This window comes from Rhamphochromis sp. 'chilingali' (genome assembly GCF_963969265.1).
Source record: "Rhamphochromis sp. 'chilingali' genome assembly, chromosome: 10".
Classification (NCBI taxonomy): Eukaryota; Metazoa; Chordata; class Actinopteri; order Cichliformes; family Cichlidae; genus Rhamphochromis; species Rhamphochromis sp. 'chilingali'.
Window position 1 is genome coordinate 7,980,260 of NC_137937.1, and position 18,958 is coordinate 7,999,217.

Sequence of the window (18,958 nt, forward strand, 5' to 3'; positions counted from 1 at the left end):
TTATTTGAAGTTCTCCCTTAAAAACACATCAGTTTTATCGCAGCTTTTTCAAAACCTGTATATTATTACTTCTTATATTTTTTTAACCAGACTGGTTAAAGATTAAATGTAATTTTTCAGATGCTACTTTTGCTGCTTTGAGGCTGAATCAGTCTCACAAACCATCAGCTATCATCTGAGGACTTATTCTATGTGGGCAACAGGTGATGTTTTGGTGCTTCTGATGTATTTACCCGTTGCCTACTGGTGGTGGTCAGAGGGCCTGGTGGCGCCAGTGTCCGGCAGCCTCACCTCTGTCAGTGCGTCTCAGGGTGGCTGTGGCTACAATATAGCTTGCCATCACCAGTGTGTGAATGTGTGTGTGAATGGGTGGATGACTGGACGTGTAAAGCGCTTTGGGGTCCTTAGGGACTAGTAAAGCGCTATACAAATACAGGCCATTTACCATATTCAGTTAAATTTTATTTATATAATGACATCAGCAGTTTCCTCAAGGTGCTTTATAATGTAACAGAAAAAACCCCAACAGTCAGACGACCACCTAAGAGGGAAGGAAAAACTCCCTTTTAACAGGAAGAAGCCTCCAGCAGAACCAGGCTCAGGGAGGGACAGCCAACTGCTGTGATGCATTGGGAGTAAAGGGAAGAAAACGTAGTTTGCAAACATCCTAATAAAACATATCTGGGCTGCATCTTTGCTCCAAACAGACTTCTTCTGACTTATATAAAGCTCCAGTTTGAATTCAAGGGGTTTAAAAAAGCTTTGCACTAAACTGTTTAAGAATTAAAGCTCTTTTAATTCACTTTCCCACATTTTCAGAATCTGACTGAAGTATTTTTATGGCCGGATGAAACCTGCTCGCTTTATGGCCAACTTGGACCCTACAAGAGTGTAAAGACAGCACCTGTAGGTTCACTGGTGATTCTAAATTGGCTCGAAGTGTGAATAGTTCTCTCTTAATGTGTAAACCCTACACTGGGTGTATCCCACCTAACACCCTTTGACAGCTGGGATAGGCTCCATTCCATTGTTGTTCCATTGTTCTGCTTCCAACACATCAGCTTTAAGAACTGTCCATTCACTTGCTATTTAATTGATCTCAGCCCTTATTATGTGCCACCGTGTAACAGGATAAGGTTCTTCATCTGTTAGTCACTTAATCACTTTTATTTAATCATTGTACAGCATGATCCCGCTTTACAAAGTAAGTGCATAGGACAAAGTATACAGCAGGACAATATTATAGTAAAAAAAATATTGGGAAACAACCATAATGCAAATAAATGTAAAACAAAATGTTTCAATATAAGAATTAAGAAGAATTATACAACATCAACATTAAAAAACATCACAGTCGCTCATTTTAATGGTGTGGCAAATGATATGTGTCTTACCACTTGCATGTGAGACCTAATCTTGTATACACGTTTAGTGGTCCAGCTTCAAAAAAGGCACCAATAAGAAGCTCATTGCTTCTGTTCTTTCTCTACTCATGCAGAAGTCTGATTTTGTAAACAAAGTAGATAAATATGTACATTTAGATAAAAATATAAATACAACTCAAATTTTTACAGTGTCATAAGAGAAAGCATGGTTTAAAATATTAAAAAAAAACAGACTCTTAAGGTGCTTCATAATGTTCAGCTGGTGGCTTTGAGTTCTCTGAGTGCATTCACTTTAAAGCAGAGCACTGTAGGGTGCAACAGAGCATCGCACTCCGATTTTTGACTGTCACATCAAAGTCAGCGAAATTTATAAGGATTTTAAAAACACAAATGAAATATGAAACTGTAACAAATTCTGAAAACTGTTATAACATTTTCATTAGGTCATGCACACACACTCATATTCTGTGCCATTACTGTGATAAAAAGAGTTATAAGTCACATTCAGAGTCAGGGATGCCTGTACTTGCACTTGCCTTGTTAGAGATACGAACACTAGTAGAGATACTTGTCTGTATCTCTAACCCTGCAGTATGAAAAAGTGCCTTAGAAAATATAAAGCGATGACGACATCAGCGGATGGCATGCTAGTAACAATCAGAGTCTGGCCTGCTCCTCGTGCAATCTGTGAGTCATTGTAGAAATGTTGCTTCAGCACTGAGAAAGCGGTGACGGCAGCCTCCTACTGAGAGCAATAAGAGCTGCTAAGAGATGGCACCACGCAGACATCAGACCTTTGGTGGAGGAACTGGCCTCAGAGCCTGGAGGACAAAAGAGAGATGGATATGTCCAAAAATGTTAAAGTGACACTGTGCTAATTTTTATGTTTATTTTTATCTTCAGATGACTGTGTGTAATATAAAATGAATCACTTACAGCACTGAGAACAGAATTAGTAAAATGGTCATTAACTTTATGAAATGGTTTAGCATCTTTTAACTCACTTTTTTTTTTGGGAAAGCTAGCCAACAAAGGAGACAACCAACCAATTATATGTGCTTTTTTTGTTATCCAATCAAATTAAAGAGTTGCTGGTTAATCTATGGGGAAGGTTTTTTTTCCAGCTGAAATAGTAAAGAAAACGGGTTAAAGGCTGGTGAGCTCTGGTACCTGCCGTGCAGCTGTGTAGTTTGAAATGGGTGGTGTGGGTTTGTTCCCTGGTGGAGCTGGTGCAGTTCTGTGGATCTGAATGACTGGTTTGGGTTTGGTCCCAGCTGCAGGTGGTGGAGGTGGAGGTCCTTCACGCTTTGGTCTGCCAGCCTACAAATTTCAGGTATCATTAGAAACGTGTCGGAACAGTTTTTAGATCAAATTCCAGCTCCATTCAGAACATCACCTGTTGGCCTGATGCAGGGTAACTGGGTGGAGGCTGTTTGCTGTGGTAAGCCGGGTTCTGCACGGCTATCTGCTTCCTCTGATTTGTTGCACTGCAAACACAGATTGAATCAACAGGTGATGACCCTCATGGAGGCGAGTTTGCAGAAACAGAGGCATACAATGGCCTCCAGTAGTGTCATGATTACTCACGTTGGCAGGATGGGACTTTGTTGCTTTTTCCAGATGATTCCTGCGATGGCAGCAATGATGCCTAGGACTAGTAGTGTAACCGTGACTGCAATGACAATAGTTTTTCCTACAGAGACAGAAGAAAAACCGGTTTGCTTGGGTTGTAGTTGTGCAACATGACACAGTAAATTGAACTTAATCTGTAGACTGAAGTAGATGACTCTTACCAGTACCACTAAAATCTGTGTCCACTGAGTCACAGTTAGGAAGCGTCCACCCAGGCTCGCACTGGCACTCACTTTTGTGGTTGCACATCTGGAAAGCACAAAGAAGATGTTGCCATTATTAGACTTTAAGTAGAATTTAAGTAATATAAAACACTCAGCCCCAGTATAACTGGTGCCATGTAGTTAACTAGATTTACCCAGTATATAGTTATAGTGTATATTATATTATCGCTTTAGCTTCTGACAAATTGACTCTAGTTAGTTTTATTTCATTTTGCATAGACTATAAGTAAAATATGAATAAGATGCTAGGCTAAATTATATTATTATGATTAACTAAGAGTTGTTGCTTGCTTGAGCCATTTTATAAAATAAAGTTAAATTAAAAATATTTAGAGGTTTTCAAGTTTTTCTCATTTCATTCACATTTCAAAAAGTGAAAAAAGAATTTGTTATATGGTTTTTTTAAAATATTTTTTTCTTTTTAAATTGGACACTTATTTAGTGCATATTTGCAATCACACTGCAGTTGTAAATGTTTACACGTGGTTCTAAAAAAGCCTACACGAGTAAGTTTGGGCATGTCTTGTATATCTCACATCAGCATTTCAGGGATGCCTTAGAAGGGTGTCTTTGTCTTTACAGGGCCTAAACCTTTTAAAACAACTGGAGCTGCATGGCCACCATTGGTGTGGTTATCACATCCACTTCAAATATTTAGGTTATGTTTCACAATTTTTTATTTATTTTATCATTATTTTATGGTGTTATTGTATTGTAGTTTGCTACAGATGAAACTGATTTTTTGGCAGAGGGGGGAAATCCTGTAAAATCCTGGGTTTAAAATTTGCAAAATACACAGAATATTAACAAAATTCCAAAATGATGCATTTTTTCCCCTTATTTCTACGAAGTCGTTACCTCTGGGACTGAACAATAAAGTCAGCAGTGATAAATCCCAAAAGCTGCAGCTGAATGGCTGATTGAAGCTGGCTATCAAATGTGAGTAGACTACAGTGCTAAACTGACCAATTTAACAGTATTAAAATGTGTGCATATAGCCTTGAAAACAAAGTTAACCTCAGAATCTGTCTGCTAGGCCAAACTTCCATTAGTTTGAGTCAGTGAGTGAGACCTCTCATGGATCCAGGTCATTTACCAAAATGCTAGTATTAGCTTACAACTTTACTTTTGGCTCCAAAATGCAAACATGCCATGACCAATATGACCCCATTAAGATTGAAGTTATAAAACATTAAGTCCAAAAGTCAATGCAGGCTATGACAGTGACTCCATCCACCTTTCACACCTAAGCTACATTTTAAACATGGATATGGTAGATTAGCTGCCCCCGGCTAACAAAGGATTTAGTTAAACTTTGCAGCGAGAAATCACACAAAAACTACTTTTAACCCTTTGATTTTGTAAAGTTGATCTTAAATTTCACTCTCAGTGGCATTAAAGTCTTTAAAAGCTTTAGAACCCTGTTCACAACTATGAGGGTACGCAGCTTCTCCTCTTGATAACCTTTTGAAAACAGATGAACTAATAATGAAAATACCAGAATATACAGTCCAGCACAAAACTGTTATAAATCAGTTCCACCTCAATGGATCAGTTTTTGGTGTCATCATATACTCACAGCATGGCCTGGGCATTTTGCTGAACAGTTGGTGTTTCTGTATGCCGTCTGCAGATCCACACACTGATTCTGGCTGCACACCTTGGAAAAGACAAGTCAGACATATATTTAACTTTATTTTGTTCTACACTGTAGATGCGGTAAGCAAAAAGTGGATTCAGGAAGCCTGCTACCTTTCCATCTCCACATTTAGTCCCCGTTTCCACCAGGCCTTGGTCACCGGTGTTGTCTGAGAAGAACGCTGCCTTGCATCTGCCGATGGCGACCATCCGGCCATAGTTTGGGTTGTCATTACCGCCTTCACAGAAGAGCTTTCCACAAAGAACATCTCTGCAAAAGAAAGACAGTGTTTGTTTCTGATCATGTTTGGTTGATATGAAGAACGAAGAATCAAAATAAGGGTCGGCTGCAGAGCAACTGTTGCCCTGTACGTTCTACTGGGACTCACTCTTGCTGACAGGGGATGAACTGATTATTTGAGGGGCGTTTGCAGAAGCCATAGTAGACTCCTCTGGTGTTGTAGTTATAGCATCCTTGTTTGGCCTCCTTAGCACCTGATAGCAGCAGAAGATTGCATAAAAACCTAACTCTCCATATGACTTTCACATACATCCATATGCGTATTGACGGGATACTCACCTGATCCATACATCTTGACACACTGCTTAGGTCTCTGTGGACACTGACCGTTGTAGCAGTACCCTTGGCCTCCATCACATGGGAGCCCATTCACAGCAAACACATCCTCCGGACAGGTCGTGCTCTTCCCATCACAGTACTCTGCCAGATCACAGTCATCCTGCTTTGAACGGCACTGTCTGGAGGTAGGCAAGATCTGTGCCGAGCATATACCATCAACGTGTAAGTTATCTGAAACATTGTTTTTCTTAAAGTGTTATATGATTAAAAATTCCAGCGCTATGTCAAACACTCTGACTGCGTGAGCACTGTAAACAAAATATCAAAATGCAATACTGTGGTGTTGGTTCAAGCATTTGCAAGATTCTCTAATTACTTGAGGACTGTAGCTGAGCAAACAACTGGATCACTACAGCCAGAGGAGAGACTTCCAGGGATGAAAATAAGTAACACCAGTTACACTGATCTGTCTTCTTACTGACTCACCTTACAGTTCTCACAGCACTCGCCTTCAGCACACTGTGAACCCTCTTTCAGGGTGCAGGTGGTGGCGTTGCAGCAGGGATTGGTGCACTCCTACGGGGACAAGATATATTAGAACTCATCAGGCTGCTGTTGGGTCTTACTGCTGGGATGCATTATTCAGAATCAGAATCAGAATCAGAATACTTTATTGATCCCTGGGGGAAATTATTTTTTGTTACAGTGCTCCATTTTAAACCAACATTAAGACAAGACAGACAATACGCTAACTAAGAATAGTACAATATATACATATATATACATACATACATACATACATAAGTCACTTATAAATAAATATTTGGAAAAGAAACATGTGTAGCTGTAGCAGCAAACAGTGTGTTAAGTGGATGCGTTGTACAGGGAGATGGCCACAGGCAGGAATGATTTCCTGTGTCGTTCAGTGGTGCTTTTCGGTAATCTCAGTCTCTCACTGAACGAGCTCCTGTGACTGACCAACATGTCATGGAGTGGGTGGGAGGTGTTATCCAACATTGTCTTTATCTTGGACAGCATCCGCCTCTCCGACACCACCTTGAGGGAGTCCAGCTCCACCCCCACAACATTGCTGGCCTTACGGATCAGTTTATTAAGTCTGTTGGCATCTGCGACCCTCAGCCTGCTCCCCCAGCATGCAACAGCATAGAGGATCGCACTGGCCACCACAGACTCATAGAAAATCCTCAGCATTTTCTGGCAGATGTTGAAGGACCTCAGTCGCCTCAAAAAATAGAGACGACTCTGGCCCTTCCTGTAAAGTGCTGTGGTGTTTTTAGCCCATTAAACATCTGTTTGCTCTGCTCCCGTGAGGAATCTTTATCACTAGGTTTGATGGTTTATTGACACATAGAAAAGAACCTGATGAATGATTTCCACTGTGGGTGTCTGCTGGCCTCATGATCACAAATCACGATGTTCAAACTACTAAGAGCAATGTCGAGTGTCACCAATATAGTGTATAATCACTGTTCTCAGTTTCTACTTTCTACTTCCTTATTTCTTGATTTTCAGGAACTTTTGTGGTATAAGACCATTATTGAGTCTGAAGTACAAACATGTAAGAAAGTGTTGTAAACAAAATACCACAAACTTATAATTTAAAATCTGTTTTTTCAATATAACCACAGTTTTGGAAAACAAAAACCCAAACTTCTGTGCGACACAGCTGCCATATTTAATGGATTTCATCTCAAAGTACCACCTAACAAAAGAAAGACTTTGGTAATCAAAAAAAAATGTAAGACACAACGAGCTGTTTTTGCTTATTGCAGCACCCCTGTGGTTGAAAGAGCCAACATCATCCGCATTTGCACATCCTGGTGTTTTGAAACCAGCTGGGGCGAGTGAGGACTCGATGTGCTTGTGAAGTCACGTGCCCGTTTGGGCTTTTCAATCAGTTAATATCCAGTGAGCACATCTGGGGTTGCGCTCCATAAAAGAAACAAAGTTTGCAAAAAGGATACCATGTTTTGTTCAGTATGACGTGGAATGAGTGACTGAGTCCGTAAACTCATCAAGAAGTGTTCAAAGAAGTCAGGGCTGTTCTCCTATGGACTCAACAGGGCCAGTAAAAGAATGCGGCTTTGACTCCACACAACACCTAAAACTATGTTTACCATTCATACTGTCTATGGTCCCCACGTGAGTTAATCTCCGTTGCATTGGTAGTCTATGGGGATGTTAAAATGCATACTCTGTCACTCTCCCCAACAAACTGCTTTTACAATCCTTTCCATATCAGGCATCACCATCGTCTGTATGGGAAGCATAAACAGCATACAGATGTCTTAATCAGCCAACATTCCACCCTGGGAGTGCTGCTTGAGTCTCCACATGTTGGTTTCTGTTATCACTGGCCTCTGCAACATTGTTTCTTCCCTGGGCCATCTTTAATTTCCCAGCTTCCAGTGTTTCTTCTATGCACAAGAATTCAGGAATACTGAAAGGTAAAGTCCAATTTAATTTGCTTCTTGCTGCCGTTCCCAGGATGAGATTTGAGGATAAAAAGAAAAACATATCTTAGATTCCAGAAGCAAAATAGGAAACAAACAGGAGAGACATTTTCTCTAAGTGCAGAAGTGGATCAGTAAACTCATCACACTCATACAATCATCAACACATTTTTGTTGGTTTTGCAGTTTTCAGCAGGGTCATGCGTAAAACTGGGTGAAAGCTGCGACCTGACGAATAACCTGTTTTTAGTTTCAGAGACATGAGGCATACTTCCCAGAGTCTGACCTGCTTAGGCCAGAATCTGCCCCTCCCCCAGTCATGTTGGTTACTAAGATGCTCAAGTACTGTGGAAGTACTGAGCTCTACAAATAATTAAAGTGATCTCAATGCATTAATGTACCATTGCCTGTTTTCGCTCTCTTCTGTCCTTTGACAGCTCTCAGCTTTGTCGCAGGATCTATGCTTGGTCTTCTGGCCTACAGCAGCCTTGAGCCTACAGGCTCTGCTTCTCTCTCTTTACCCCAGTCCACACTCATGCCTTATCTCCCTTGAGCCTTATCACAGTTTCAGTGTTTAGTCTGCTTCGCACTTTCTCTTCACTATCTGGAACCATCTTACAATTTTCTCACTCACCATGCTGCTTTGATGATGGTAGTTTGTGCTGTTGCACTAATTAGCATCATAGCTTGGATTCCGTTCTGCCATCAGAGTCGAATCTATAAACACCACTGAATACTGTTTTGTACATCAATAAATCACGTTCAGTTCCTTCTAATGATCTTTCCTTGTTGAATTCCAGCAGAGGTGAAAACAGGTCTAAACATCACTCTGACTGGAATGTTTGTCTCACTGAAAACCACAAGCTGTTCAGCTGTTACACATCGCAAGCAAACAAAAAACTGTTCTCAGACACACTGGAAAAAGTGTTTGCATAACACGGAAGTTCACTTAAAACAATCATTTCTGTTCAGCTACACTATCACTGTCATTCTATAGATATAGTCTTAACACTACATAAAAGTGTTAAGACAACACATAAGCACATACTCCAAGTAATACTGCAAAAAAGAAAAAAATCAGCAGTTCTTCAGCTTCTGGTAGAAGTCAGTTGAATACTGGGCCTTGAAAAAATAAATATCTGTCTGAATGCACAGGCTCAGGCCCATTCGAAGAAGGTACATATCTGGTGTGCATCTGAAAGTTTTTTTTGTCTCAGAGCAAGCACCTCATTAAAGAGTCAAGATCAGACAAAGGAAACATGGAGCTGAATTCCATTCTGAGAAATCAATAGCTGTAAGGCAGAAGCCATTTCAGACCTGAGCATGCACAGACACAGATCAGAATTATGGAATAATAGTAATAAATACATTTGTACTGCTACACTGTTTATCAACTAGTCTCTGTAAGTGAGAGGCCAGCAAGACATAAAGAAATAGAAGTTTGTAAAGCTACAATAGGCCTAGGCTGCTGAGGGCTTTCCTCCTGTTAAAAAGGGGTTTTCACTCCCACTGTTGCCAAATGTTTGCTCATAGGCAGTTATTTGATTGTTGGGGTTTTCGCTGTGTTGTTATAAGACCTCTATCTTACAAAATCCCTTCAGACAGTTGTTGTTGTGATTTGCTTTTAAATGAATAAAACTCACCAGATTCACCAGATGCGATCATCAACTTGCTACACAATAAAACTTTTAAGCAGCTGATGTGATTACTTACCTGCACCGAACCACAGTCGCACTGCTCTCCTTCCTCTTTGAAGCCGTTTCCACAGACCGCGGGAGCCACGACACTCTTGTAGTCTGGTTTGTCCAGCAGACAGCTGGGGCTGCGGCTTGTTAGGTACTTTTCATAGTTGCTGCTGCTGCAGCTACTGAAGCTTCGAGGAGTTTTCCAGCTGAAGAGGAACAAACACATTATTAGTATTATTATCTTTTTTTGTGTTATCTTTATCAGTGTCTGACACTAGGAAGACATGGCTGCACAAAAGCGGTATGGTGGTACATATACAGCACGTACGCACCAAACATGCTCACACACGTTCTTCAGTCTTATAGCCATGTGAGATTAAGAGCTGCACCAGCTGACCTCCTTTTTGGTCCAATACACACAGTTATTATGTTGTTGTACCAAATGAAACATGTTATGATGATCAAAACATTTAGTGAGGTTTGTAAGGCTCGTATTGTTTATTTACGGTCACTTGTTATAGCCTGAATTTATTTGCTAACAGAAAGAATCTGCATTCAACTTGAAGGATGTCTCAAGTCAGCTTTTCTTACCTGAGGGCTGCTGCCATGATGCAGCTATCGTCAGAACATAAACAACCACTGGAGTCATCGTGGTCCATGCCCAGGTTGTGGCCCATCTCATGAGACAGTGTTGCTCCCACTGCTATGGCTGCATCACTGTGATCCTAAGAAAAAAATGAAGCACAAGAAAGCAGCAAAAATTTACTAACAGCAAGAGAGAGCAACACAATAATGTCACATGTTTGTCTCAGTTTTAACATTTTCTCAGTCTATTCAGTCGGGACTTTCAGACTGCATGGATCTATTGACAGAGTTAGTGTAGTGGTCTACAAGTGCAGTGCAAAAAGGAGGAAAATGTTTTAAAGGATTTTGTGAAAAATTCATGATTAGTCAAAGAATGAGTTTTCCACGTTGCACTTATGGAGATGTGTGCATCTCAAATGTGCAAAGAAGACTTTGTAGACCGAGTCTAGTTCTAGATCATAATTTAACTTAGTTTTTCTCTTTTAGCAGGAAGTGGTCACTACATGTTAGTGATAAAGTGATGGAACTGTCATTTATTTTCTCTGGTATTTGGTCATTAATCAAAGTATCAGATAAACAATTAAGTTGATTTTTGAGGGGCAAAGGAATGACTGAACTAAATGGATTTAGGAACATGTTTCCAAAATTCACATTTACCACAACATGAAGCAAGGGCAGAAGTTATGAAGTCAGTGAGATACATCATCTGGGAAGCATGAACACCTCACCTGTACTACGCCGACAGAGTGACCAGAACAGAGAGTCCCGATGAAAGCAAGACCCACAGTTGGTCCTTCAAAGTCGATACCACTGAAAGAGAAGATCAGAAAGTCTTAAATTCATATACAGGATTCATATCATCCATCTACTCACTAATCTAGCTACTACTAGATTAGATTAGATTAGATTAGATTAGATTAGATTAGCTACTGTGAATTTTCCTGAATGTTGAGGTGTGAACATTCAAGCACATTCTTATTTAAGATTCAATAATGGATCTGCTTGTGGTTGTATCTTGTGTATAAAACACAAGTTACACAAGCGTTATGTGGAAGCTTAAAACCTCTTAAGCCGATGTGTCAGGCCGGTTTAACCTGGGAGAAAAAAATATGGATACTCACAACTCAGATTTCTGAAATTAGTTTTCTCTTTCCTGCTCGGTTACTGTTGAAAGTAGGAGACATTTTGCTCCACGTTATTTGAGTCTGACTGATTCTACTTATACAATTTATCCATACCTTATAAGATGTGCATTGTCATGTTTTATCCTCGTCACCAGCTCAGAGTTTCTCCACTTCATGAAAGCATCCAGGTTTGCTCCTGCTGGGGGGGTCACAGAGATCAGGTCACCATTCGTCCATATCTCCAACCCCACCAGAGCAATAAAGGTCCTCAGAGGTTTGTAGACCTGAAGAAGACAACATTGGGGATGTAACATTATACTCCAACTGCTAGCAGCTACTGCAGAACAGTATGTAGTACAGTGCGTCTGTATTGGTATGGAATCTGTATAGAAATAGCAAAAAAACAGACTCACCATGTTGACAAAGTTGACAATCTCAAATATTCTCTGTCTCATCTTCTTTTGATCCCTGTTCATCTTCACATACTGAAACACCACAAGACAAATTTCTCATCCTGCTTCTCACCAGTTTATCTTATAAAAATCAAATTTTGCAAACCAAGGGGAAAAAATTTAAAAGTTAGAAAAGAAGATTAATTTTACCGCGCGGTTATCAGCAACAAGGACGAGCTCAACGTATTTCTGCTGCTGTACAATAGAAATACCCTGAAGAAAAAGAACAACACAAATGAAGACTTTTGGGCATGTCTACTTAAACTCTGTCACATTTAACTTAGATAGTTTGAAGACCTAAAAGGTTTCAGAGGTCATGACTTGGAGGAACTCTGGTGAAGAGGACAAAACTAATTGTGTTACCCCTGATCTAGAGCGGCTGCGGCTTGTTGGAGGTTCATAGTCGTCACTCCAGCTGGTGTTAGTGACCCCACACACGGCAGGCGTGAAGTTCTTTTCATTAAAAGTTGTCACTGCATGATCCCCCTCATCGTTACTGGATAGTGGCTCAATCAGGTACCTTTGAGCAGATGTTCTGAAGTAACCCCTAAACCAAATCATGCTGGTTAGTTCATTCATTTTTCAGATGTTGCTTTGAGGCTGACTCAACTCAGGAACCTATCCACTGTCATCTAAAGACTTAATTGGGCCAAACTTCCTCTTGTGTTGTTTTCACTTCAAGATTGTTATTATTGCAGTGTGATTTTAGTGGCTTTTAGCACTTTTGTTTTTGTTTTCCTGAACTTTAACATGCTGACATCATGTTAATCATTATACATGTTAATGTTAATGTAATGTTTTGGTTTAATTAAAGTTAGAGTCACTGTGAGGTGAGGTTTGGTTGAGGGTTAGGATAAGGTTAACATCTAAATAGTAATGAGAGTATTTTCACAACTTGTTTCTGGTGAACCAAGGTGGCCTGAAATCTATTCATCTCATATGAAGGCTTAATACAACAAAGGAATGAAACTGTGAGGTTATTTGAATTATTATGACAGACAGCATGGGTGGGTATCGCTTTGGAAAGATGTCATGACAGTTTAAATAAAGAAAAGATAGAAGACGGTGGCTCACCTGAGTCCATCACAGGTACTGATGCTAACAGATGACTCACTGTCGTTCACAATCCTCCCATGATAGAAGCAGTGATCCTGGCAAGGACATGAAAATGGTGACTGTGTTATTAAATGACAACATGTAACTTTCTTTTCATCTGCTTATGTCTCCAGCGTTCACTAACAGCCTTAAAAGCCTTTGAAGCGTTTTAAATCTAGTAAAATGTGTAATTTTACAGCTGTAAGTTTGAGGTAAGTTTGTCTACAAACGCAAACACTTACAATGTCATTCGGTACTGTGGTGACTCGAGTCCCATCTTCTTGGTAGTAAGACTCAGTGTAATCTTTGGTAAATAATTCACTAAATACAGGAAGATAAAGAATAACATAACATTATTTGATGTGAAGAGTGAGTCTAATTCCAGTTTATTCAAAAAAAATTTGCTTATTTTGAAACAGGATATTTTACATTACTTGTATATCCATTTGTCCACTTATTTTCTCACACTGCACAGACACACAGGTTTAGGGAAGTAAAAACTTACTTATTTCTTTCAAGTTGCATTTCTATGTCTTGTCCGCCCACAGTCATTGCATACGTAAGAGTGTCTGGTCTGTGGTACTGTGGGCAAAAAAACAGGAAATTTTGCTTTGAGTCATTCATTTTTATTTTTTCATTTTCCATAATCAGGAGAAAAACAGCAGCTGATTTGATTGTCATCACAGGATTTAAAATAGAAAAGAAAAGAAACCTCTGTGTGTCTTTTTCTGATTGCGTGAAGTCTGACCGGTCGAACCACCTCATAGTGCTTTCCCTCCTCAAATTCAGGACCATGGCTTCCTGTGGAAGTGAATCACATATGTGTGATTAGAAAAAGGATATTCATTTTGGATGCTAGTGTCAACAGGGTCTATTTTGTAATTAGTCGAATGCTTAACTCATTGCTTTCAATATTTGTGCTACCTAATCTCGTCTGTTTACATCCTGCTTTTCTATAAGTTTTATGTATCTATTTATTTTGAACCAAACCAATAAAACAACAACAAAAAAACTAACCTGACTACATAATTTGATATCCCATTCCAAATGTCATTTATGTTGCAAACATGTGATCATCGTGACTTTAAACATTTGATTAAAGTTACATTCTCAAGTTTTTAAGTGCATTCCTGGTAACAAAGCCTTTTGTAAACAGAAAGTTTATAGCCTTATATCAAGTTAGTCACATGAATGCTTTCGCAATCATGTCCCCTGGAGAAAGAGGTGAACCACTTTTATTGCCTGTCCCATTTGGTTCTTTAGCCGTCAGAATTGTTGTCTGAAGACCAACAAGGATACCCAATGGATTTACTTTGCCAAATGGATCATCACGGCCTTGCCGTATTGGTCCATTTGATCAACCTTTGTTGTTATTATTTATTTTATTTTCAGTTGTTACAGACGGGACAGACATGACTGAGGGATAAGAAAGGGAGAAAGAAAGAGGAAGGAAAAGAAAAACAGAAGGGGAGAGGGACAGAGAGAAAGGGCACTTAAAAAGGGAAAGAAGAGAAAAAAAAAGTCCTGGATCACCTGTTGAGAGAAAAAGAAGAGAAAACAAGAAAAAAAAAAGGGCAACATACTAAACACAACACCATCGCGTTAATCTAGCTAAGTGTAAACAGCAGTAAATACTAAATATTGAATGTTGTTGTGTAGCAAACAGAACCGACAGCGCACAATGTGCTTGGAAATAGCAGCCAATAAAGGTGTAGTTTATGTCTATGAACAGTGAACACCCGTGTGCACACCTGTGTGGATCAGCGCGCTTGTATTCAAAAGGTTTCCCCATGTAATGGTCTGCTAGAGGATGTAGAGAGCCATAGCCCCGTCCCCCAGGGCATGAAGCAGGCATGGAGGAGATCCAGGCTCCAGACATCCAGAGGCCCCAGAGTGCGAGAGCCCAAGGAGGACCACCAGAGGGCATCCGTGCCACCTTCCTGGGAAGAGCTGAGGAGAGCCCCAGGTGAGGGGTCACCCAGTAGCCACGGAGCAGAAGCCAGAGGGGCTGCAGTGGTGTGCCCGCCGGCTCTGCCGGCAGCCAGCTGTGCCAGAGCCGCAGGCCCAGAGGCTGGAGGCCCGAGGGCCCCCTTTGCCCCGGAAGAGGCCTGACCGAGCAACAGGCACCAGGCCCTGCCAAGTAGGCACCGGGAGTGAGCTGGTACATACCTGAGCGCCCAGCCCCGGACACCAAGAACCACCAACGCACCGACCCCTGAGGGCATCAGTTACCGGCAGGGAGTGTGGTGAGGGGAGATAGGCCTTTGGAGGGCCTGGGATTCCAGGCCCATCCAGACCGGGGCCTACGGCAGCAGGACCGCCCAGCCCCACAGGACCCGGGGCAGCCCACCCGACCCCACCGCAGAGGAAACTGTACCCACCCTAACATTCAATCATCTCCCAGACTGTACAAGACAGTAGACACCCAGGTTAAGTTTATTCTCCACCTCTCCTGTGACTCTCCCCCACCTGCAGAGTGGACTCCTACAAGGATGGAACAAACTTCCTGTCAGTTGAAGAGCCCCCTAGTTAGGCCGATGCACCAGAGGCCCCCTGCGCCAGGGCTGAGCCCCCGTGCACCCATCCGCCCACAACCTCGGCAACACACCAAGGAGGACCGAAGCCCCCAAGGCCCAGCCAGAGCCCTAGCACAGAGGCGAAGCACCCCAGAACCCCAAGCCCCCACGCCTGCCCCGGATCCACTTAGGGGCAACCAGGCTACCAGGCCAGTAACCTACGTCCGCCAGCACAGACCCTCCTCCAGCCCTACTGTACGCGGCCACAAGGAGAACAACCTCTAAGAGCGACCAGAGCCACTAACAAGGTTATGACCACAACCCCTGGGTTAAGCCCTCCAGGGATAACGTCCCTAGGGATTCTCCAGACGCCCTAAGCCCGTCCCACCTCCACATCAACCACAATGGCGAAGGCGGGACCAAACCACGACCCCCCATCCCCGCTAGGTGATGAAGCCGATCAAAGTAGCCCAGAGGGATTGATCTAATGTGGTGGCAGAGGCTGTCTCGAGACTAATGTGATCTATTAGATGGTTTCTATATTGGCTTGAATTAAGATTATTTTTATTTTTCCAGTTCATGAGGACCGTTTTCTTGTCGATGCATAGGGCAGTAAAAACCATGTGGACTGTATTAGTTTCTGTAGTGACATCATCCAATTTGCCCAACAAGCACACTAAAGGGGAGGTTGGAATTTTTCATTTCAGACACTTTGATAAGTCTTCACATATCCTGCGCCAAAACTTCTGCACTGGTGGACAGAACCAAAGAGCGTGGATGTAATTGTCTGGTGCATTGCCTTGACAGTGTGAGCAGTTGTTGGAAGATGTAAACCCCATCTAGAACATCCGATGACCTGTATAGTGCACTCTATGTAGTGTTTTGTGTTGTAAGATTAATCATATTATTGTTTTGTAATATGTCAGGGTTGTTCCAGATAGGTGTACGTCTGCATGGGATTAATGAAGACTCTGTTATTTTTAGAAACTCCCACCATGCTGTCAGAGAAGAGCTGATGTTAATACTTTTAAAGCATTCATGTCTTTTGATGTTTGAGCTGATAAATGGTAGGTCTGAAATTTCTGAATTTAATACCTAAATATTTAATATTTCCAGATTGTAGTGGGGCAGGAGAAGAATTATGGAAGGAGCAGTTAATGGGAAGAACTGTAGATTTTGACCAGTTAATTGAATAATCTGAAACTCTTGAAAACCAGTTTATTAGAGTAATTACCTCAGAAAGGTTGGTTTGTGAGTTTTGGAGAAAAAGTAACACATTATCCGCATAGAGACTGCTTTTATGTTCTACTTTCTTACATTTTATGCCCTTAATTGTTGTAGCCTAATTGCTGCTGCTAATGGTTAGATAAAAAGAGCAAACAGTGAAGGGGAGAGTGGGCATCCCTGTCTGGTGCCCCTCAGGAGAGAGAAGCTGGAGGATGTCTGGTCATTTGTTCTGACACAAGCTGTTGGGGAATTATATAACAATCTTAGCCAGTTTATGAAAGAGTTTCCAAAACCAAATTTGTGTAAATTTGCAAATAAAAATTTCCAGTTAGCTCTGTCAAACGCTTTTTCTGCATCTAGAGATAATATTGTGGTTTCAGTGTTTTTACTGTATGAGTAGTCTATTAAATTAAGTAATCTACGAGTGTTTGTTGATGAGTGCCTACCTTTTATGAAACCAGTTTGGTCAGGATGAATTAAGAGGGGGGTCATTTTCTCTAATCTTTTTGAGAGGGCTTTGCAGATTATTTTTATGTCTACATTTATAAGGGATATTGGACGATAGCTTGAGGGAAATAAAGGGTCTTTGCCTGGTTTTAGCAGGAGACTAATGTTGGCAGAATTCATATTTTTTTAAGCTCACGGGTATAGTTTCTTATTGTCCACATAGAAATATTGACATACTACCTAACCTGCATTAATGGGTGGTGCAGAGGTTGCTCTTTGATTCCCCCCCCAGGCTACCAAGAGGTCGTTTTAGGGTTTTACTACCATCTTTGCGTTATCCTGACACAAAAAAGAATTGACATCAGCTGATTTTTTTTTTTGCCCTAACTCACAAATCCATGCAGTATTTAGAATGTTCCACATCACATTCACAAGGCGGGGATTTTTACTCAATTATTACTGGTATTGACGTAAAACAAAGTGAAAATCAGGTGTGATTTACAGAGCCTGCAGAAGTAGTGTGATTAAATAAAAGGGCAACTTCTCAAATTATAATCACATTTGTAAAAAAAACCTCTACCTGCCACCGGTAGAGGTTTGAATAAACAGAAGGTAGGACAAAACTAGGTTTTAGTTATTAAGTTGATTTCAACTTAAGCTAGAAAATATTATTAGTTCCTTTTTATGGGAATTATTTCTGCATTCCAGATTTTCTCATAAAATCATCATTCTCAGTGTAGCATTTTTCTTGACTAAGACTCCCACCCAGTAGCCAGTTCTGTAAATTTCTGACCATTCTGTACCATAACTTGCTCCAGGAACCAGATGCAGTATATTTAATTAAATAATTAACCATTATTTTCATCTTTTTTTCTTTTGCTTAATTCTCTTCTCACTTTGTGGAGAAACATTTACAAAATTAAAGTCCTTTGCTTCACCAAGAACATTTGTGACTCAAGATTGTATTTCCCAGTCTGCAAAACCTGCCTGGAATAAATGATTAAGTGACTCTGAGTCACGGTTACCTGATAACCTGGTACATAGTAGCACCTGAGGGGGTGTTGGCTTTGTTGTTTTCCATAACTTAACTCTGAGGGAGCGTCACAACACTAGCAGTGTGTTTACAGTAATTCTTTCTCTTTCTGTTATTTGACTGTAATGAGTGTGCACAAAACGTGTTTTCAACAGGCGTGAGACACAGCCACTGTGTTTTAATGTTCCCTTTATAATCACATGTCTAGTAAACAAATGCAAAAGGCTGAGAGGCAAATTCATCTGAGCACGAAACATGAAACAGACCAGAGTTAAAGCATAGTGTCTTTAATTCCGGACAAAATACATCGTCCTTGGCTAGGAGATTTAGAGGACTACTTGAGGAAAAGAAACCTGCCACCAGTAGAGGTTTGAATAAACAGAAGGTAGGACAAAACTAGGTTTTAGTTATTAAGTAGCCAGTGTGCTGGTGGATGTAAAAGTATCCAGTGACTTACCGGAGAGCTCGAGAGAGGCATATAGGATGAGGACCCACAATAGGAGGTTTCGTGTCATTGTCCAAGTGCAAACTGAGTGTGACAGAGCAGACCAGCATTGTAATGACAATTTATAAACTAGGAGTTCCTGTTCTGTTAACCACGCCTACCTCTTACAAACATTCACTTCTACAAACTGGCTCAAACACGCCACTGCTTGTGTTGTGACATGTAGAACATGCTCCATGCTCTTACTTAATTATTAAGTGGCAAATTTTCACGTCCTATAAACCTTAAGCTTTATCAGTTCTCATTTAGACATGTACATGGAATGAGGTTGTAAACCTCCCACCTTTTTTATGAATGATACTTAAAATACCTCACCTTAAAAGCCATAAATAAGCAGTATGACTCACTGTGTGTTG

At 40.9% G+C, this 18,958-nt stretch overlaps 1 protein-coding gene across 1 annotated transcript; it reads right to left on the reverse strand.

The window, feature by feature from the left end:
* Positions 1 to 1,153: 1,153 nt before the first annotated feature.
* LOC308404167 (zinc metalloproteinase-disintegrin-like VLAIP-A) lies at positions 1,154 to 18,670 on the reverse strand. The gene is made up of 22 exons (XM_080894069.1): positions 18,555 to 18,670; positions 13,587 to 13,675; positions 13,380 to 13,456; positions 13,117 to 13,195; positions 12,854 to 12,930; positions 12,143 to 12,326; positions 11,930 to 11,992; positions 11,741 to 11,812; positions 11,442 to 11,611; positions 10,932 to 11,013; positions 10,210 to 10,343; positions 9,647 to 9,824; positions 5,946 to 6,035; positions 5,460 to 5,655; positions 5,269 to 5,374; positions 4,994 to 5,150; positions 4,821 to 4,901; positions 3,179 to 3,266; positions 2,973 to 3,078; positions 2,782 to 2,872; positions 2,556 to 2,705; positions 1,154 to 2,206 (listed from the first exon to the last, which is right to left on the reverse strand). The coding sequence occupies exons 1-22, from the start codon at positions 18,610 to 18,612 to the stop codon at positions 2,174 to 2,176; spliced, it is 2,361 nt and encodes a 786-aa protein (XP_080750195.1). The 5' UTR covers positions 18,613 to 18,670; the 3' UTR covers positions 1,154 to 2,173.
* Positions 18,671 to 18,958: the final 288 nt, after the last annotated feature.